The 19,199-nt window shown below is 40.8% G+C and overlaps 1 protein-coding gene and 1 long non-coding RNA gene across 2 annotated transcripts; both read right to left on the reverse strand.

The window, feature by feature from the left end:
- Positions 1-1,606: 1,606 nt before the first annotated feature.
- On the reverse strand, positions 1,607-7,273 carry LOC110976998 (uncharacterized). The gene is made up of 3 exons (XM_022230753.2): positions 7,018-7,273; positions 6,476-6,613; positions 1,607-4,566 (listed from the first exon to the last, which is right to left on the reverse strand). Exons 1-3 carry the CDS (start codon positions 7,179-7,181, stop codon positions 3,669-3,671), a joined length of 1,200 nt encoding a protein of 399 aa, XP_022086445.1. The 5' UTR covers positions 7,182-7,273; the 3' UTR covers positions 1,607-3,668.
- Positions 7,274-8,133: 860 nt separating this feature from the next.
- Positions 8,134-11,138, reverse strand: LOC110977026 (uncharacterized). Its single transcript, XR_002597903.2, has 4 exons — positions 11,061-11,138; positions 10,597-10,667; positions 10,068-10,218; positions 8,134-9,710 (listed from the first exon to the last, which is right to left on the reverse strand). It is a non-coding gene; the product is annotated as an uncharacterized LOC110977026 (long non-coding RNA).
- Between the last annotated feature and the right edge of the window lie 8,061 nt (positions 11,139-19,199).

Below are 19,199 nucleotides of genomic sequence, written 5' to 3' on the forward strand. Positions count from 1 at the left end.
AACCCCTTGTCATCTTTTCTACCCAAATTTTACTCAAAATGCAAGACTAACCCCTTGTCATCTTTTCTACCGAAAATGCAAGACTAACCCCTTGTCATCTTTTCTACCCAAATTTTACTCTAAATGCAAGACTAACCCCTTGTCATCTTTTTTACCCAAAATGCAAGACTAACCCCTAGTCATTTTTCTTCAGATTTTACCCAAAGTGCAAGTCTAACCCCTTGTCATCTTTTCTACCCAAAATGCAAGACTAACCCCTTGTCATCTTTTCTACCCAAAATGAAAGACTAACCCCTTGTCATCTTTTTTACCCAAAATGCAAGACTAACCCCTTGTCATCTTTTCTACCCAAATTTTACTCTAAATGCAAGACTAACCCCTTGTCATCTTTTCTACCCAAAATGCAAGACTAACCCCTTGTCATCTTTTCTACCCAAATTTTACTCAAAATGCAAGACTAACCCCTTGTCATCTTTTCTACCGAAAATGCAAGACTAACCCCTTGTCATCTTTTCTACCCAAATTTTACCCAAAATGCAAGACTAACCCCTTGTCATCTTTTTTACCCAAAATGCAAGACTAACCCCTAGTCATTTTTCTTCAGATTTTACCCAAAGTGCAAGTCTAACCCCTTGTCATCTTTTCTACCCAAAATGCAAGACTAACCCCTTGTCATCTTTTCTACCCAAATTTTACCCAAAATGCAAGACTAACCCCTTGTCATCTTTTTTACCCAAAATGCAAGACTAACCCCATGTCATCTTTTCTACCCAAAGTTTACTCTAAATTCAAGACTAACCCCTTGTCATCTTTTCTACCCAAAATGAAAGACTAACCCCTTGTCATCTTTTTTACCCAAAATGCAAGACTAACCCCTTGTCATCTTTTCTACCCAAAATGCAAGACTAACCCCTTGTCATCTTTTTTACCCAAAATGCAAGACTAACCCCATGTCATCTTTTCTACCCAAAGTTTACTCTAAATGCAAGACTAACCCCTTGTCATCTTTTCTACCCAAAATGAAAGACTAACCCCTTGTCATCTTTTCTACCCAAAATGCAAGACTAACCCCTTGTCATCTTTTCTACCCAAAATGCAAGACTAACCCCTTGTCATCTTTTCTACCCAAATTTTACTCTAAATGCAAGACTAACCCCTTGTCATCTTTTTTACCCAAAATGCAAGACTAACGCCTTGTCATCTTTTCTACCCAAAATGCAAGACTAACCCCTTGTCATCTTTTTTACTCAAAATGCAAGACTAACCCCTTGTCATCTTTTTTACTCAAAATGCAAGACTAACCCCTTGTTATCTTTTCTACCCAAATTTCACTCATAATGCCCAAATTTTACACAAAATCTAAGACTAATTCCTTGTCATTTTTTATTTCAAATTTTACCCAATATCTAAGACTAATTTCTTGTCATTTTTTAACGTCAAATTTTACCCAAAAGGCAAGACAGATCCCTTGCCAACATTTTCTTTACTTTGTTCAAGAAAAACATGTCAATGGGCCGAGTCTTGCATTAGGGGGAAAAGATGAACAGGGGTTAGCCTTGAACGCTGTTAAAAGTTTAAGAGAAACAGATGAGGTGGTAAATGCAAGTTCCTTTTTTCTGAAACATCAAATTGCTTTAATAAGAACTAAATGCCTGGCCAAATTGAAAACTGGCACAAATTCAACATCATCAACGCCTGGGTATTCTCTCAGCAAAGGTAATTTTTAAAACATTTTAAAGTATTTATTTCTGTTGAAACTTCAATGAAACATTTCATTCAGGCAATTGCATAGTAATTCTGGTAATTACAAACACTGCAAACTATGGACCACAAAACATAAGTCTCGGTAATGTAAACTTTACAGACTCAGATCTATATCTGCAATTATTTTTAAAAATATAATGAGTCATGTCATATCAGAAACTGCAAGCACACTCGATATCCATTACATGATTATGTTTACACCTTAGGTGCAAGTTGCATAATTTACGAAAATTTGACTACATGTACATGTATGCCAATGACATCAAACTTTTCACCAAATTTCAGTCAACAGGTTTGATATCAAACGTAAAATAATTTAAACATACATTTCCATGATTCATAAACATTTAAAACTTAAAAAATTTCTCAGCAATGATGACATGATTAATTCCAAGTCTCATTTCATCGCTTTATAAAGTACTATGAAACACTATAAATTACAATAGAATTTGTTCTCAATCACTGAAAATACTTTGTCTTACTAAAAATACACTAAGCACACTATGAATTCAACAAGGAAATCTATGCTTATTTGTTCTAATTACATGTACATGTTTAACATTCCTAGAATGTCCTTATTTCTAATCCTCCAAGACAACTGAAGTGTTGCCCATATAAATAACCAATGCTAATTGTTAACAGATCTAAATCACTGATGTGACTTCTTTAAAGCACAATGATTGACCGAGTCACAAGAGGGCAAGGTTCAAGCAACGACATAACTGTAGCTCAACTAACACTGCCCAAACGATGTCAACCATTTGGGGCCAGGCCTAAGAATATGGTTGAACCACTGGTAATCAACAGTCAATTTTATTTCTCATTACAGAGGGAACATTCACATGAAAATAACTGTACACAATTTCAACGAATAGGCCGACTAGGGTGGTTTGAGTGTAACTGAATTGCACATGCGTGCTGTTAAAAAGCAACGGAGTATTTGTTGAGCTACATGTACATGTATACCTCGTGCTCAAAGTAAAAAGCTTGCACCTCAAGAGCACTTGTGGAGCACCAAAGTGTCACCATAGTAAGTAAAATCTATCACAAGGCAATGTGGCCCACCAGACCAGAATGAATATCCTGTTTTGGTAGCATAAAGTGACTGTTGATATTTCTAATGCCCCTGGAGAGGGATGTAAGTCCATTGCAAGCTACTCCCCAGATAATGGTGGTACATTCTATATTGTTGTATGCTTAACAGAGCGTGTGAAATAACAGAATAATGAGTTGTGATAATCGGCATCCAGAGGGCCATGCAAAATGACAGCATTGCTTGCTTGTTTTATATGATCAGCAGTGGAGATGCATTTCCAATTGCAAGAATTCCAAATGATTGAAAAACTCACTGATCCTCTAGAATACCATTTGCAGTTGAATACAAATTAAAAGAGGCTAACAGCATCTGTATCAGATTGCTATAAAAAACAAATCTATATTGAGCAATACTGCTTATAAAGAAGATCTTCAAAGCCTCTCAGACATTTTTTCAAAAATCACTCATTGAATTAATAAATTATTTTTCAATTCACACATAAGTAATTGCATCGTTAAATATAGTGAAATACTGGGCATCGATTGTTACAATTTACAATATTTTTATATTTCTTTCCTTGTTTGTTAATTTGCCTGAACGAGAACAAGTCGGAAAGCACTATCCTATAACAGGCTTGTTTCAACTGATCTGCCTCACTGGTTCCAATGAAGTTTCATTTTAAAAATTTATTGCAAGTCATGCATCAATTTCAGAACTTGTGTTCACAGTGGTACACAATGTGCATGTTTAGCTATTTTTGTATTATCCAAATTACCTTTTATTTGCTAGTTACGAATGAATCTTTCAAAAAAGGCATTCTTTTATAGCACTAAGTTCAATTTTCCACTTGGACACTGATCCCTGACCTTTAACCTCCAGTCTTTGCTTTTTGCTTCTGCTCAGATTTTCCTGAGTTTACAATCTTCTCTCTCTCCTCCTTTGGCGCTTTCCTGTTTTCTGATTCCACTGACTTCTCTCCCATTGCACCCTCCTTTCCACTATCGGAGGTCTTCTTCGTAACCTGCTCATTGCGTTCAATTTTTCTTTCTCTCTTTGCCTCTTCAGCATCTTTTATCTCCTTCGCACCATCCTCCTCTCTTTTGACATTCTCAGCTTGGCGTTCCTCCTTCCTCGTCTCAGTAGTCTTCACCTTTTCATCCTTCTTTGCTTGTTTGGGTTTTTCCTTTGCATCCTGGGATGTTCCCCGCTCTGCTTTCTTATCTGCAGTCGGCTGCTTGCCTGTAGGTGCTTGCTTCTCTGCTTGAGAATCTTTCATCTTTCCCTTTTCCACTGTCTTTTGCTTTGCGTCTTCACTTTGTGGCTTCTCCTTATCCTTATCAGCAGTTGCCCGTTTCTCTTTCTTTGATATATTTTTCTCTTGTCCATCTGATGGCTTCTTTGCTTCATCTTTCTTCCTCGGTTTGTCCTTCTTGTCAGATGTTCCCTCCTCTTTATTCTTCTCAGTTCTCATCTTCCTTTCTTCCTGTCTGTCTTCCATCTCTTCCCTCATCTTGTTTGTCTTGTCCTTGGGTAACGGCATCCCCTCCAACCCATTCCTCAAGCTGATCAAGGTGTCCTTGTGCGACTCTTCAAGACTCTTGGAAACAACAGCCTGTGCCAGCCAGGGGCATGTGACTGTAAGATTCTCCGTCAAGAACGTCCCGGGCAGTACCCTACCCTCACGCCTTTCAAAGGTGATTCTGCTGCTAACTTTAAGCAGATAACCACGAGCGAAGTTGAAGTTGTATCGCAGCTCTTCACTTGGTCTGGAAAAGTGAGTAGATTTATACACGGGCATGAGCAAAGAGCTTTACCAAAAAAACCTGCAGTTTATTAATCTCGTGATGGAGGCTACATATGGGCATAAGACAATCACAGCCAATTATGAAATAGAGTAAACTCTATACCAAACTGACAGCCTCAGGAGGATTATAGACTGTTAAGAGACAAATTGGTTTCTGTATTAATTCTACAAAAGTCGGACTTCTCTCAGCATACTTCTGTGTGTGACTAAATCCATCAGTTGCACACACATTACTTTTTGTTCACTAAATCTGAAGGAAATACTAGTAGAAATTAATATGGGTTTTCCTGGCCAATTTTGGAAAATGCCCTGTTTAATTTGTAAAATCAAAATTCAATTTGGCGTGGAGTTTGAAAATGACTTAAAAGCTGGTTTCATTTTTGCAATATGAGCATTCCACTTAGTTTTTCATCTTTCAAATAAATGAGTGTGCGTTACGTTGCATTAAAGAGGTTACAAATAAATGATTGGGGTTTCAATTTGATGTATTCGTTGCCAATTGTAACCAATGTGTAATCTTATTCACCGAAAGTCTGTCTTTTATCGTAAACCTTAAAAATGTGCATTTAATTTGATTGGAATACTGAGGGTAACAGAAATCATGACACCACTTTTATAATGAATGTAATGTTTTTCATGAAGGTTTATACTTGTAGTGTTTGTTATCAAACTGTACACTAATTAGAGTCTGTGATTTTTCTGCATCTTCTTGTTCAGCCATTGCCAGAAGGCCATGTGTGAACTTTTATGTGATTGTGGCAAAAACGTAGCACAATCAGAAAAAGTTACCTCAGCGTCGGTGTTTGTATAGGAATCGTACAATAGTCGGTATGTTTCCATAGACAACATGAATGGTCTATTTCAGCCATGAATATTCAAACATTTAACCATTCAACTAAACAATTCTAAAGAATATAACTTCTGTTGGCACACAGACAATTTCAATTCTTGACCACACATACCTTAAGTAACACTTAGTGCGAACTTGCCTGCACATTTTGCGAAATAGATTGAGTTCAAGTTAAAATGAAGGTACAGTAGGATTGCAGAGGTGCATTCGATTTTGCACAAAAAAGGAATGTCAATATACTAAACCGGTGCAATATCAGGAAATTGAAAGCTGACTCTATACGAATTTGTCTTTGTTAAATAGAAACGGGGGGTTGAAGGTTCGTTCTATTTTCCTTGAAAGCAAATGCTTCGATTACTAATTCACTTACATGTACACATTTTCCAAAACTGGCCGGGAAAATCACTACTTTTGGATTTTGTCACATTTCACACTGAGCAATTATAAGCTTTAAGTGTAAGTTTCTTTGCACTAAATCTTTTAAACAAACATATGGGTGGATACAATTTTCAGGGAGTAGTTTGGTAAGGTGAGCATTTTTGATAAGTTGGTGCTTGGATTTTTTAAGAACAGTTTGAGGCCAAAAAAAACCCAAACCTCACAAAACTGAAATCGGAGGTTTGCCGTCAGTCGGACAGCAGAGCAATTTTTTTTTTTTACATCAATATTGGTAAATTGTTGGTCGGTGGATCCAGGACTTCTCAAAATAAAACTTTTGTTTTTCTTTCCAGTTCGGAATCACAAAGATCAGCGGATCCATGCACCAGACTTAAAAATTAAATCTCCCCTTAACAGTCAAACCTCATTAAAAAGAGCATGGTTTATATACATGTAAGATTATGCTTATAACAAGGCAATTTTTAAGCCCAATCTTTCTTGTTTTTCATCGTTTTTAATAATTACAAAGTTCCTGTTATAACAAGGTAATTTGTCCAAGTCCAAAGGACCTCTTATTAATGAGGTTTGACTGCATGCATTGTAGAATGACTGAGATACAACTTGTTCGGCATTAAAAACTCACTTTGTCAATGTCAAGCGTATTTCCATGTTAAGTGGAAGTTCATAATCCCAAAACAGTGCTACCGCCTTCTCCACCAGATACAACTTTTCTCTCATACCATCCTTCCTTGTTCGTTGTTTCATCAAGGTACATTTCCCTCTGAAGATACAGGATGTACAGAACAGAAGAAAAGACATGAGTTTATGTTTTCCCTGATTTCCAGAATGTCGAACTTCTGGCATTTTCAAATCTTTTCTATTAGTATTAGGCCTAGTATTCACCACTCGAAATATCAGAGAACTACCCTTCTCTTCAACTGCCAAAGGCAAAAATTATACTTTTTTTTAAGAACTTCACAAAATGACTTAACCATGTTAACATAAAGTGGTTGACTGATTGAGGCTCCAAAGCGCTGAAGAACAAGGCTTACAAACTGAACAGAGCTGAAAATTGAGTGAAACAAAGAACAGAAGTGTTCTCAAAGTAATGATTGCCAAATTTTGAGGAATGAACACTGTCCCTTCTGACGCGCTCCTATAATAAAATTAAACAGACGAACTCACCCAATTGAGTGTTTCTCGATTGTCCTCTTGAGATCCGACATAAATTCATACACGTCTTCCGGCAATTTATACACGAAAATGTCATTTTGCACGGTGAATGTCGTAGGCCTGAACAGAAAGTACGCGATTATGGCCACAATAATTACAATAAAAACTGACTTCATGGTGGAAATGAAGGCTTTTTCACCGCTCAGAGACTTCGCTGAAAACTAACGCTGTTTGAGGATTGGCTCCCTGTCGTCATTATATCTTGCAGCAGTTCAAAATGGACGTGTGATTGCTGCAGACGACATAAGGATGCCCGACTAAAAACTTGGTACAAAGTTCGAAGACCACCGCCAAGCCCCGTGCAACAGAGGGCGCTCGGCCACTTTTCCGTCTAAAATTAGACTGAAAACATTTGAAGTATGCACAGAATTTCACATTAGACGCGATCACAGTCGGAGGATGGCATGGATTAGAAACTATTATTACACATAGAAGCTAGAATTTATATGTGACCTGTCACCAAAAAATGAGCGTAAAATCAGAATTTTGAAAAATTCAGATATTGGTTTTTTTAATTCAGCAGAAAAAGAAATTTCTAGCGGTATCCATGGAACACATAGGGTAAAACTATAACTTATTCTTTTCTCCTAGCTTTGTATCTTTGTTCGCGGCATACTATTTCATACTATAGGTACGAATTATGCTACTGTCAAAAATGGTGAGAAAATGACGTTAAATATATGTTCCTGTGAAATATTTGGAATTATAATAGAAGGGTTACTCTTTCCAAATATTACAAAACGTCAAAAATAACTTCTGCTTCATTACGACTTTGAAACCCTCAAATAGGAAAGAGCGAGATGCGACTTCACTCTTATTTTGTTGTAACAGGTCACATATTGGCCCAGTTCCAAGAAGCCTCAATTGGTATCCAAGCAAAAATCATTTTACTCTGCAACCAGCCCCTACATATAAAATTACCCCAGCCTCAGCTTACAGAAATTTAAGGCCGCAATATAGCACTAGGAAAATTCGTGGTAGATTCATTCCCAAGGGATAAAAAACAGTTTGCAGTAAGCCCACTAAAAACCGAGAGACACGGTAAGAAAAGAAAACGTAACAAATTGATATTGTGAGTAAAAGACATCGCTGAGAATTTATTAACTGCACTTGACGCCATTAAACTGGGTACTTCAAATTAAACATGACAAAAAATTACGAATTAAATAATATAAAATAAACATTCATCATCAACTTTTAACACTTCAGCAAAGGGAAAAGATTCCAGTAACATAAGCTCACTCATCGTCCTGCAAGAGGTTTCCTGTCTTATTAAACTACGTACAGATTATGCGTCCATAAAACTGCTAAGAAACTTTTAACACAAGAGCTTTACTTTGGCTTGACTACTTTGCAAAGCGTTTGTAGCATCAAAATGACGCACATGCTCAAGTATTGCATGCTGGCCTTTTCCAACTTAGCATAGGCTTATGCACTTCTTTCACTGAAGAGATTGCTTTAGTTATAACAAAGTTGGGTCACTTGCCCAAAATATTGATTTCACTTTCAGACCATTCAAAAAAAATTATTCGTCCATAACAGTCATTTTCAACTCAATCCAATCCAGGAATGGCATAGAATTGGAAATGCAAATTCGTTTTTTGGAAATAGAAACTTGTTTTTTGCCACTCATTCTACAGATTTAGTCTTTCAATTTTGTTATGAAAATAAGCATCGCTCTAATGCTGCAATGCAGCATTATTAAACTCACACATTACAAATATTCAGTGCTTGAAAATGATACGGACAAGGCATAAATGGAGAGAACTGAAATTGTTTAAAACTTCCACTAAAACTGGTTCATATGAAGCAACTTTGGTCTAAATTTTGGTCTTCACCAAAGCGTGTGCTAAAAGTAAATAAAAGGGTAAACAGTAGAATAGTCGTTTTGTCACAAGATTACCGTATCAATTACAATTGCTGCAGGGACGTTTTATGCTGAAAACATCTTGACTTTTACAGGATAGTTTGATGATATAAGAGTATTGTTGATACCCATCACTTTGAAATCTAATGAATTATGCCGCTTAATTAACAATCACAGGGAATAATCATTAAATTCTCACAACTACTTTTCCTAGCTTACATCATTTTGAAACTGCAGAGAAATTCAGAGTGTAATTTGTTAAGAATGAGTTCCACAGAACTACTGCCACATCATGACTTTGACGGTTTCAAACTGCTTTTTTTAGGGAGAGGCCATTTTTTTCCTGTCTTGTTTGGCATGATTTTTTAGATGTGCAGAAATGCCTAAAAGATGCAAGTTTCAAGGTCAAAGCAATGTTTTCAAGAATCTAGAACATGGTTACAAATTCAACTTTGGGAATAAAATATACAAGTGCATTGAACCTGGTATTTAAACAGACAGAGGAAAGTATGCAATTCTGGAGACCCATGTGGAGACCATTCAGTTGTAGAGAAGAGTTTTTAACGACCAAAGTTGCCAACCTCCAATCAAATCTTGAAATAGCACTTTGAGCAGCATTTTTGACAGTCCAATCAAGCTGCCTTGTGTACCTCAAAGTCGGTGTCTTTACTTCATGTGTGTTGCCATGGAGATGTCATCAGTGAACGTGTTCATCATCCAGCATATGCTCCACCCACTCCACAGCATCCATGCCCTTTCTTTGGTTGGCACCCCTGAACTGACAAAATACCAAGAAAAAAAAAGAACAATTCACTACAGCAATTTACAATTATATTACAAGTTACTTTTCGATTTAAACAGGCTCTAAACTCTTGCAACATATTAAAAACTTTCTTGTTCCCCTTTTTTCCTTTTAAATGAAGGCAGCTTTTTGGGCCACGACAATTTTATCCCAGAATGAAGAGACTCCATCTAGCACAGGTTGCCAGAAAAATGTCCAAGTGCCTCCATAATTTAACCCCCCCCCAAAAAAAAAGGCAAGCACTGAGGACAAAAGAAATCAAGGAGGTTGAGAAGCAAGTTTACTTTTTTCACTCTTCCTAAAACTCCTTTTATATTAAAAAAATATACATACCACTGAATCCACTCTGGAAGCCGTTGTCTCGGTGTTACCATGGCGATGACGGACCTCATCAGTCAGTATATGTATCTGGCCTCCAGGTGCCTCACCCAAAAGATAGACTCACAGTCGACGGTCTTCAGCCATCTTCATTATAAACAGCCACCTTCCAAAAATGATCAAAAGAAAATCTTACACGACCGGGGAAGAAATGCACCTGTCTAAGTGATCTGGCTTCTGATCCAGAGCTTAGTTTGAAGGGATGTAGATTTGGATCTTTATCTGTTGCCTTTTCAGACAATTGCTTGCCCCATAAAAAAGTGTAAATAGTTCAGGGTACACAATGATTAAATACTTTGAGTTTCAAAGAATGGCGGGGAACATATGTGCAAACTTCAAGGTAAAATTGAGTCCACAGTGAGCAAAATGGGGGGGTGTAGGAGCCTAGGTGGCATAATTATTGGGGGTTGAGAGAATAAGACAGCACCAGTACATCTGTCATTTCTGTGATATAGTTGCAGTACTTGATGGCAACATAATTTACCGATATGTAAACAGGGGATTCGATCATCACATCAGACAGGTCCCTGTGTATCACTTCAGAGTTCTTCATTACTTGCCATAGGGAAAAGACAAAGAAAAAGAAACAAAAGGAAAATATTTCAATTCAACAAATTTTATTGCTAAACTTTGACCGCAGAAAATTCTTCACGCATTCCCTTTCTTTAGGTCTTCTCTTAGGTTCTTTCTAGATATGCTGATATTTTAACCCTAACCCCCAGGTTATGTGTAAAATCATATTGAAATTGGAGGATTTGGGACTGTTAGGGTTAAACATTTGAGTAAGTTGTGAACTTTTCAGTCAGCATTCAGCAGGGTTGTTGGGTGACAAATAGTGATTTCACATGGCTGACTTTCTATTCATACTCTGGGATGGACTTGGAAATGATTAATATATTTTTGTCTTTATGTGATAAAACTGTTGAATAGGGCTAGTCCTATGCTCACCTTTGAAGCTGCAGTGAAGTGAATATCCTGGTAAGGTTAGTGAAAACAGGGCCACCACGTGAAGGTCCCAGGATACCAGCCCCGCACGCTTTCGGCAATTAGCGGGCCCATCGCTGGACAGACTGGTACTACCCTGTGGCCGCAGGGGCACCATCTGCCACTGTCCGGTCCGCCCTCCCGAAGGAGAGTGCCCTTGCCTACTCACGCGCGCCCCCTCACCCCCGGGAAGGTGAGAGGACGTACCAGCGTCTTGCTAACCCCAATGATAACAGGGCCACGCCCCTATGGAAAAGGTCCGCGGCCCTCAACGCGAGGGACACAACTACCTGCATCTTTTTTGGCTAGCAGAAACGTTGGTAGGGCTAGACTCACGAATTGCCTAGCCCCTTCCGCACAACTCGCATTGAAACCCCCCAGGACTCCAACTGGAGCGAGTTCCAATTTCATATCGATCTCCGCACCCACCTAAGCCCTAACGACATCGGGATATAGGAGATCCCATAGTCTCTGCACTTCTCAGAGGGATATAACAGATCCGACCGAGACTAAAGGAAAAAAATCCTATAGTGAAACTTTCAGGTTTCACTACTAAGAAAAAAGTCCCTGAAGGGGAGTTACCTAAGCCCTACAGATGACCGCTGTGGAGCCTTGCAGCAGGGACGGATCCAGGGGCAAGTTCCCTAACCTTACGGTACTCTTAATTTTTACTAGTTGACCATCACGGTTTGATTCATTTTCATACCCCATTGAGATGTTTGATGCCGTTGTCATGACAATCGACGTATTGCTTTGCTCTGAAAGAGAAAATTGTGGCATATGATGCGTCAGATAAATATTAATATGCAAGCTCCCCAAGGAGCTGAGTTATAGTTGTCCCCCCTTTGATTGGCACCCAAGATCCGCCCCCGGATGGACAAAGGGATATAGCAGATCCCATAGTCCTGCTGGTCTTGCGTTGGGGATATAGGGATATAGAAGATCCCATCACCCGTCTTGAGGACATCGGGATATAGCTGATCCCATAGTCCTTATAGAATTGGACTTTTAGGAAATATGCTCAATTTGAGCCGATGACCTGTGAGAGACCACCACCCCGCACAATCACAACATGCAGCTGAACCATTCTGGGAAAATATTAAACTGACTTGAAAGTGATCCATTTCTCTAACAATTAACCTTGATCAACTTCAGAAAATTCCAAAGTTTCCAATTCCACACAAAGTTTTCAAAATCTATTTACATGAACCAAAGAATCTACCATTTTTAAAAATTTTTCCCGTTGAGTAAAGGTGTCAAACTAGCAACAAACTTTGGAAAAATACTCAAAAAGAGATTTCAAGACAATTTCCCTGAATGGTTCAGAAGCAAACTTGAACCGTTGGAGTGTGTCAAGTTTGCTTGGATATGAAAATGAAGTGTTACTTTACCAAGCCTGGTTGCTATGATCCGGGGTTCTTGTGCATGTTCACGCCTGTAAGAAATGGTTACCTCACCTTCTGAACATGCAAGTCGTGAATTCCCCGGCCTCTACTTGTGATGACCCGTCCTCCTGTTGTACCATTTTCGGCAACAATGCCCTTGTCCAAGTCAGATGAATCCTGCGATCCGGGGGCCTTGTGCATGTTCACGCCTGTAAGAAATGGTTACCTCACCTTAGTGAACATGCAATCTTGTCCCCCGGCCTCTACTTGGATGGTCACACCTTCTGAGCAGTTGCTGAAACAAAATCAAGAAAAATTAATCAAACACTGAAAAATTGGAAGAGTCAAAGGATACCAAATGGTGTGAGGGTTGAAATGTGTCTTTAAAACAGGGTTTTTGGTGATAATTTACCTTGTACCAACCGTTCAGATCTTCATCTCCACTGTTTCAGCTCGCTCGTCATAGTAGAGTGTGGCTCCTGTAGAAATGAAAAGAATTCCTTTTACTTCATCAGACATTAATTAGAAAGAAATGTACTCACTTGGGAATCAAGAAGAATTTGTAAAACAAGGTTTTTGACAATTTACCTTATACCAAACTTTCATTTTCTTCATCTCCACTGTTTCAGCTCACTCGTCATAGTAGAATGTGGTTCCTGTAGAAATAAAAATGAATTCCTTTTACTATAACCAGCCATTAATGGGACAGTAAAAAATTTACCTACTTGGGAATCGAGGAAGTACTAGTAAAACGGGGGTTTTTGTTGACAACTGACCTTGTATCAAACTTTTGTCTCTTCATCTCCACTCTTTCAGCTCACTCGTCACAGTAGAGTTTGGTTCCTGTAGCATTGAAGAGAATTCCTTTTATTTTACCTGACATTAATTGGAAAGTCCTTCCCCACATCAAGTGTGGGTTGGGTCTACTAGAGAATACCTACCAAAACAGTCACTACATATGTAAATTTCCAATGCGCGTATTATTCATTCGCTGAAAAGATTTGATCCCCCGTGGTGCACCCTGACCTCCCACAATGCAGCGTGGCCTCACTGCCGTGATTGTCCTTCTTGAAAGCGACTTGAAAAGGTTGGAGCCAGAGTGGGGACAACAGGCTGGAGAGGACTGTTTGGGTAGGTATTCTCCAGTAGACCCGACCAACACTTAATGTGGGAAGGAGTCTACGGCACTCTACCTACCCAAACAGTCACTACATATGAAGAGTAGCACTGGTCTAGGTGGGGGTTGGCAATGACACATCTAATGTCGAAAATACACTTTTACATATAAACAAAGGGGAATGTACTAAAAATGTAAGAAATGGAACTCCATAATGACTTGTCGTCCGTTTTTCGAAGGTCCCTTTGACCTCTGCACTGCAGACAGTAGAATTGTCCTGCCATCTGCGATGTCACTCTGCAGGACATCCCTCAAGTTGCAGGAGGTAGGAGGAGACTTCCAACATGCCGCTTTGCAGATTTCTGCAATGGAAACATCTCGAGAGTAAGAACAAGATGCAGATCCTGCTCTTACGTCATCAACCCTGATGTAGTGTTGACTATGTTTGTCAGAGCTTAACGGTCAGACTAGATTAGCAAATCTAATGGCCGAAGCCGTCCAGCAGATAATAGTGTACTGACACCGCTGGACGGTGTGGTCTCATGAAAGTGATAAGTGATGGGGTTACTATCGTCCCTTTCATGCTATCCTTTTAGTCAGGTACCACTTCAGGACATGAACAGGCCCCCAAGTTTATTTGCATCGTCTCCAGGATGTAACGAGGCGGGGAGTGTAAGGATATTGGACGGATCAGGTGAGGGAGTCTGATCTTTCGTCAGGAAGCCGACTGAAGGGAATGAGGTGAACACCATTCAGCTCCCAACATCGACGGCCTTTGGCAATGGGGAGAGCCTGTAATTGCTGCCTCCTCAAAACGTAACCATTTTCAAGAGAAAGGCCAACCTGACACAGGTGTGTGTTAGGCAGGTATTATTTAGGGTTCAAAGGAAGGACCGGAAAGCATCTAGAGAACCTAGCTTACGTCTTATGACCAGACCAATATCCCAACAAGGGGACACTGGATAAGCATATCATGCAAAGGGTGATGGAATGTCGTGTTATTAATTTAACCCTAACACCCCCTAGGGTGTATGTAAAATCATATTGAAATTGGAGGATTTGGGACTGTTGGGGTTAAGGGCAGTTAATCGATCTTTAAACCACAGTATCTGGCAGCTAGGACTGACCTGTAGATATGAGTTGTAGATACAGTCGAGCCTTGTTAATACAAGATTCTGCTTATAACAAGGACAATTTTAGGTCCCAATCCTTTGTAAGTCATTGTTTTCATTCCTGATAATGCAAGGTGCCTGTTATAAGAAGGTAATTTGCCAGGTCCGAAGGACCTCTTACTACTGAGATTTGACTGTACTTGTAGCTCTGAGTGAAAGAAGTACATAAGGAAGTCTGTTATAGCACTCGCAGGAGCATTAGCTGGAACCAAAGCCTGACTATCGATGTACATAACACAATGCTAAAATCTGCTGTCACAAATTTTGAAAGTTGGGCAGATGACATCCCATGCGGCCATGGCTGTAGCATTGCTAGAAAGTCCAGCCGAAGAGGAGGATCGTTGTTCGTTGTTCGGAGAGGCGAAAAAATCGATGTGAGGTTGCATCCCAGGGAGAGTGCGTCCCGTCACTACGTCATTGGACCCTGCCATGTGGACTGCCTGCAGGTCAACTGCATGATCCCTTGTCCTTTCCATTAATGTGGCTTTGGTTGGTAGTGTAAAAAAAAGAGGTAAGAAAGCCGCAAGACGTACTCAAAGGCATAGATGACATTATCATTCAGAGTCTCTAGCATGACTGTAGTGAAGGTCTGGGCAGCAGGAGAACTCTCCTTTCCCATCAAAGGAATTTTCCTTGATAAGAGGGGAACTCTCCTTTCCCATCAAAGGAATTTTCCTTGATAAGAGGGGAACTCTCCTTTCCCATCAAAGGAATTTTCCTTGATAAGAGGGGAACTCTCCTTTCACATCAAAGGAATTTTCCTTGATAAGAGGGGAAGAAATGAAATAGGTCAGGGACCGAGACAAAGACTTCATGTAACACAGATAAAGTTGGTGTCACAGTCTGTGGGAACTCTATCAAGAAGATCGCTTCACACAAAATTTTAATATTTACAATATTTACATCTAAATTTATTCAAAACAATAATTATGGACAACTTGAAATTGCAGGGGAAATCTCCTCAGTTTGAAGGATCCTAGATAAATAGCAGATAGTCAAAATGTCCCTCAATGCAGAACTTGGCCCATGACCATAAAACGGCGAATTCATCAATCAGGCTAGATTTATCTTACAATTAAATTTCCTGACCAATTCTCATTTTACAAGGTCAAATTCCTTTATACAAATTACTCAATATTTTCAGTGCTCAATCATCAATTCACGTTATAAAACTGTCAGTTTCTTGTACAACTTTTCGTCGTATAAAATAGTTCTAGAATCCTTAATTGCCGGTCAATTCTCAAGGTTCAATGTTAAAACGCCTAACCATACAATCCATCCGCACTGCGGAGGATATATAGTACATTAGCCAGGTTTAATTCAAACTGCAATTCCTTACTTAATATCCAGACAAGTCAAATAAGTCAAACAATTTACACGTATATAACCAAAAATATCACAATACCACAAGTAGTTTACCACAAGGGTGACACTTATACAGCAAAAATCAGTAAATTTCCCATGACGTATGACTTTTAAACAGGTGCAACAAACCAAATAAATCAAATATCTTGAACTTTCAATTATATTCACAAGATAAGGCCAACCACAAAGGAAATCATAAAATCATCAGAATGTTATACAACGATAAGAAATTATTTGGGGGAGATTTGTAATGGTGCTCCTCACAGTTACGGTAGTTCCACACCCATCGTCCAGATCGCCAAGGCTAGTTGGATCGCAAGAGCAGGACGACACTGTGGAGAGCCCCCTGTAGTTTCATCTACACAGGTTGGGGAACAGCGAGGCTTCACTCTGCCAATGGGATTCCCGGCAGCTAAAGACTCTCTCCAGGCTTCACAGATTAACTGGGCTGCCTACAACATCAGGGATCCGCCAATCCATGTACATCATATAACGACCATCTACAATAGAAAATAATCAAACTACGCCATGCCACTCTCATGCCAACAACTCTGTCAGGATGGCACATTCAACCTATATACATTCACACCCACATTCAGCGAGTGCCAAGGGTGCACTCATGCACGCCCCTGCATTCCAAAGCTGGGCCAGGGCTAACACAAAGGTGAACTAAGTTAATTAATACAAAACTACAATGGCCAACAGCAATCATGGTCCTGCCATGGACGTTCATGTCAAAATGAAGGTAAGCCGTGTTCCATACCCAGCGCGGCTGCCGGCATCACCGCCGGGGTCCCAACTGCGACGGAAAACTTTGCTCATTTTCACACATGCGTGAAAAATAAATGGCTGGCGTAGAGGAGTCAGGTCCCATGACGTTTGTGATATGAATAACAGAATGAGCGTCCAAAGCAACTCACTCCATGAAGAATACTTGTTAACCTTGACTGGGCGAAATTGCTAGTAATTTACGCTCAAAGAAAATCTCTGTGGGCAAAGAAAAAAAAAATTCCATTTCCATAAACAGATTTTGGACACACCCACTTTGAAGTGAACACATGTTTGGACAGTGTGCATTATGGCAGGGCTGCACGGCAGAATCCGTGCTCACGTGGGGGCCACGTAAGTGGGGGCCACAAAATGGTTGTTCTGCTGATCACAGGATTGTACGTCGTGAGACGCAGTGGAAATAGATTCGCAAAATTTCTCCCGCAGGGCCCCTTGGGGAAACCCCAGATAATGGGGTGCCAAGGGGTGTGTAAAAATCCCAACAGCTAGAAGAACGTTAGGTTCGGATGCGGACTGGAGAGATGCAGTGGTAGGTCTGCGTCACGATGACAAATGTACAGTGACAGAAATGAAAAAGATCGGAAGACTGCCTGGAAAACGTTACTTGTTCGTTCCTGTCTGGGTGCCTGGTAACATAGTCTTGAATGCGGGTAGGTTTAGACTTGTAGCAGTCATTAGAGATCACCAAGTAAAGCATGGCCTCATCACTTCCCCGTGGCCTGGGCCTACCGATGGTAGCCAGAGTAGTTCCAGAAGGCTGTGACTGAGACTCGGGATTGGGTCTGTGTGCGATGGCATATTCATCGGGGCAATGATCCAGTAAGTTGGCCCGGAAAGTGGATTACGTCTGGATGCCTATGCCGTAGATATGTCGGAGGCTAGCTAGGTTGCATTTGCATGTAACAGCCGCCTGGGAAAACGGGCAGTGGCTCATGTTCATTGAGGAGGGCACCCGAAGGACTCTTACAATACATGTATAATGGAAGACAGACAGGACGACCATTTGTAATGTTTATAATTTATAACACAAGGTCATATTTATGACTAAGAAGTTTTCTTTTATTCATTTATTTTCCATAGCTGATAACAAAGAATTTGTAAAGGTCCAAGGACCCTGTTATAACAGTGTTCCACTGTGTTCAACAGAGTAGTTGTCTCCAAGGCATTCTGTTCGAAGGCCCTTGATAAAGGGAAGGTGACAAGGAGACGTTGTCCAGGGCCACTCCAGCCTTACAAGGGGGAGCGGTCCGCTATTAAGGCGAAGAGCGTACTTCACGAATGCGAGACCCATAGCAAGAGCATCTCAAGAAGTGGGGCGGTTGGTTGACTGGCATGGGCGAGGTCGGTGTATTCCTCCGGAAGAGAGGTTGATGGAGGAGCCAGAATCTGGAATATGTCATAGTCGGTGAGGACGCGATAAAATCGGTGTCACCTTCAACCAAAGACACGATGACTTTGCTTCAACTGAAGTAAGGCTGTGCTATAGTCAAGAGCCAAGGGTACCCATAGATTAGCGGGTAGTTGAGTGGAGGACCGTCAGGCTGGAGCGAAATGCCTAAGGTGAATTCCCAGTCGAGGTCAACGGGAACTGCAGAATTACGGACTGAGGGACAAGTAGAGAAGAGGCTTGATGACGTCTAGTTGAAAGCCCAAGTCAAGGATGGGCTGCGGTGGCTTGAAGCCCGGGTGGCGGGTGGCCCGGAAGCAGAGGTGGCAGACGGGGCCGCGAGAGGCGAAACACCCGGGTGCGTTCCCGGTTGAGGTCAACGGGAACTGCAGAATTCTGGGCAGAGGGACCAGAAGAAATGAGGTCTAATGACCCGGTGAGCCCAATTAAAAGCCTGAGTCGCAGTGTGCTTGAGGCACCTGGTGGCGGGCGGCCTGGTGGCGACGGTGGCAGCCAGGGCCACGGAACCCCCGAGGATCAGTTCCAGTTGAAGTTAACAGGGGCTGCAGAATTCTGGGCAGAGGGACCAGGAGAAATGAGGTCCGATGACCCGGTGATATCCAATTGAAAGCCGGAGCCAGGGATGGGCGCTCGCTGATACGCTGCGTGGATTCCTCTGGGCCATGTCGGGCGAAAGGTGTGACGTATCTCACGATGATGGCATGACGTGCCCCAGAGATGTCTGATGGGGTACTCTCTGGGAGTCCCGGCTGGCTCACTAGGCCAGAAATTGACCAAGGAGACAAGGTCCTTGCCAGATCATGGTGGTGTCCCTGCTCGGGTCTTCCGCAGTCAACCATGGGCTTCCCCGTTAGGTCCGTGGGACCG

This window comes from Acanthaster planci, linkage group LG09, assembly GCF_054643075.1.
Source record: "Acanthaster planci isolate LZ-2023a linkage group LG09, COTS_SCS, whole genome shotgun sequence".
In the NCBI taxonomy this organism is placed as follows: Eukaryota; Metazoa; Echinodermata; class Asteroidea; order Valvatida; family Acanthasteridae; genus Acanthaster; species Acanthaster planci.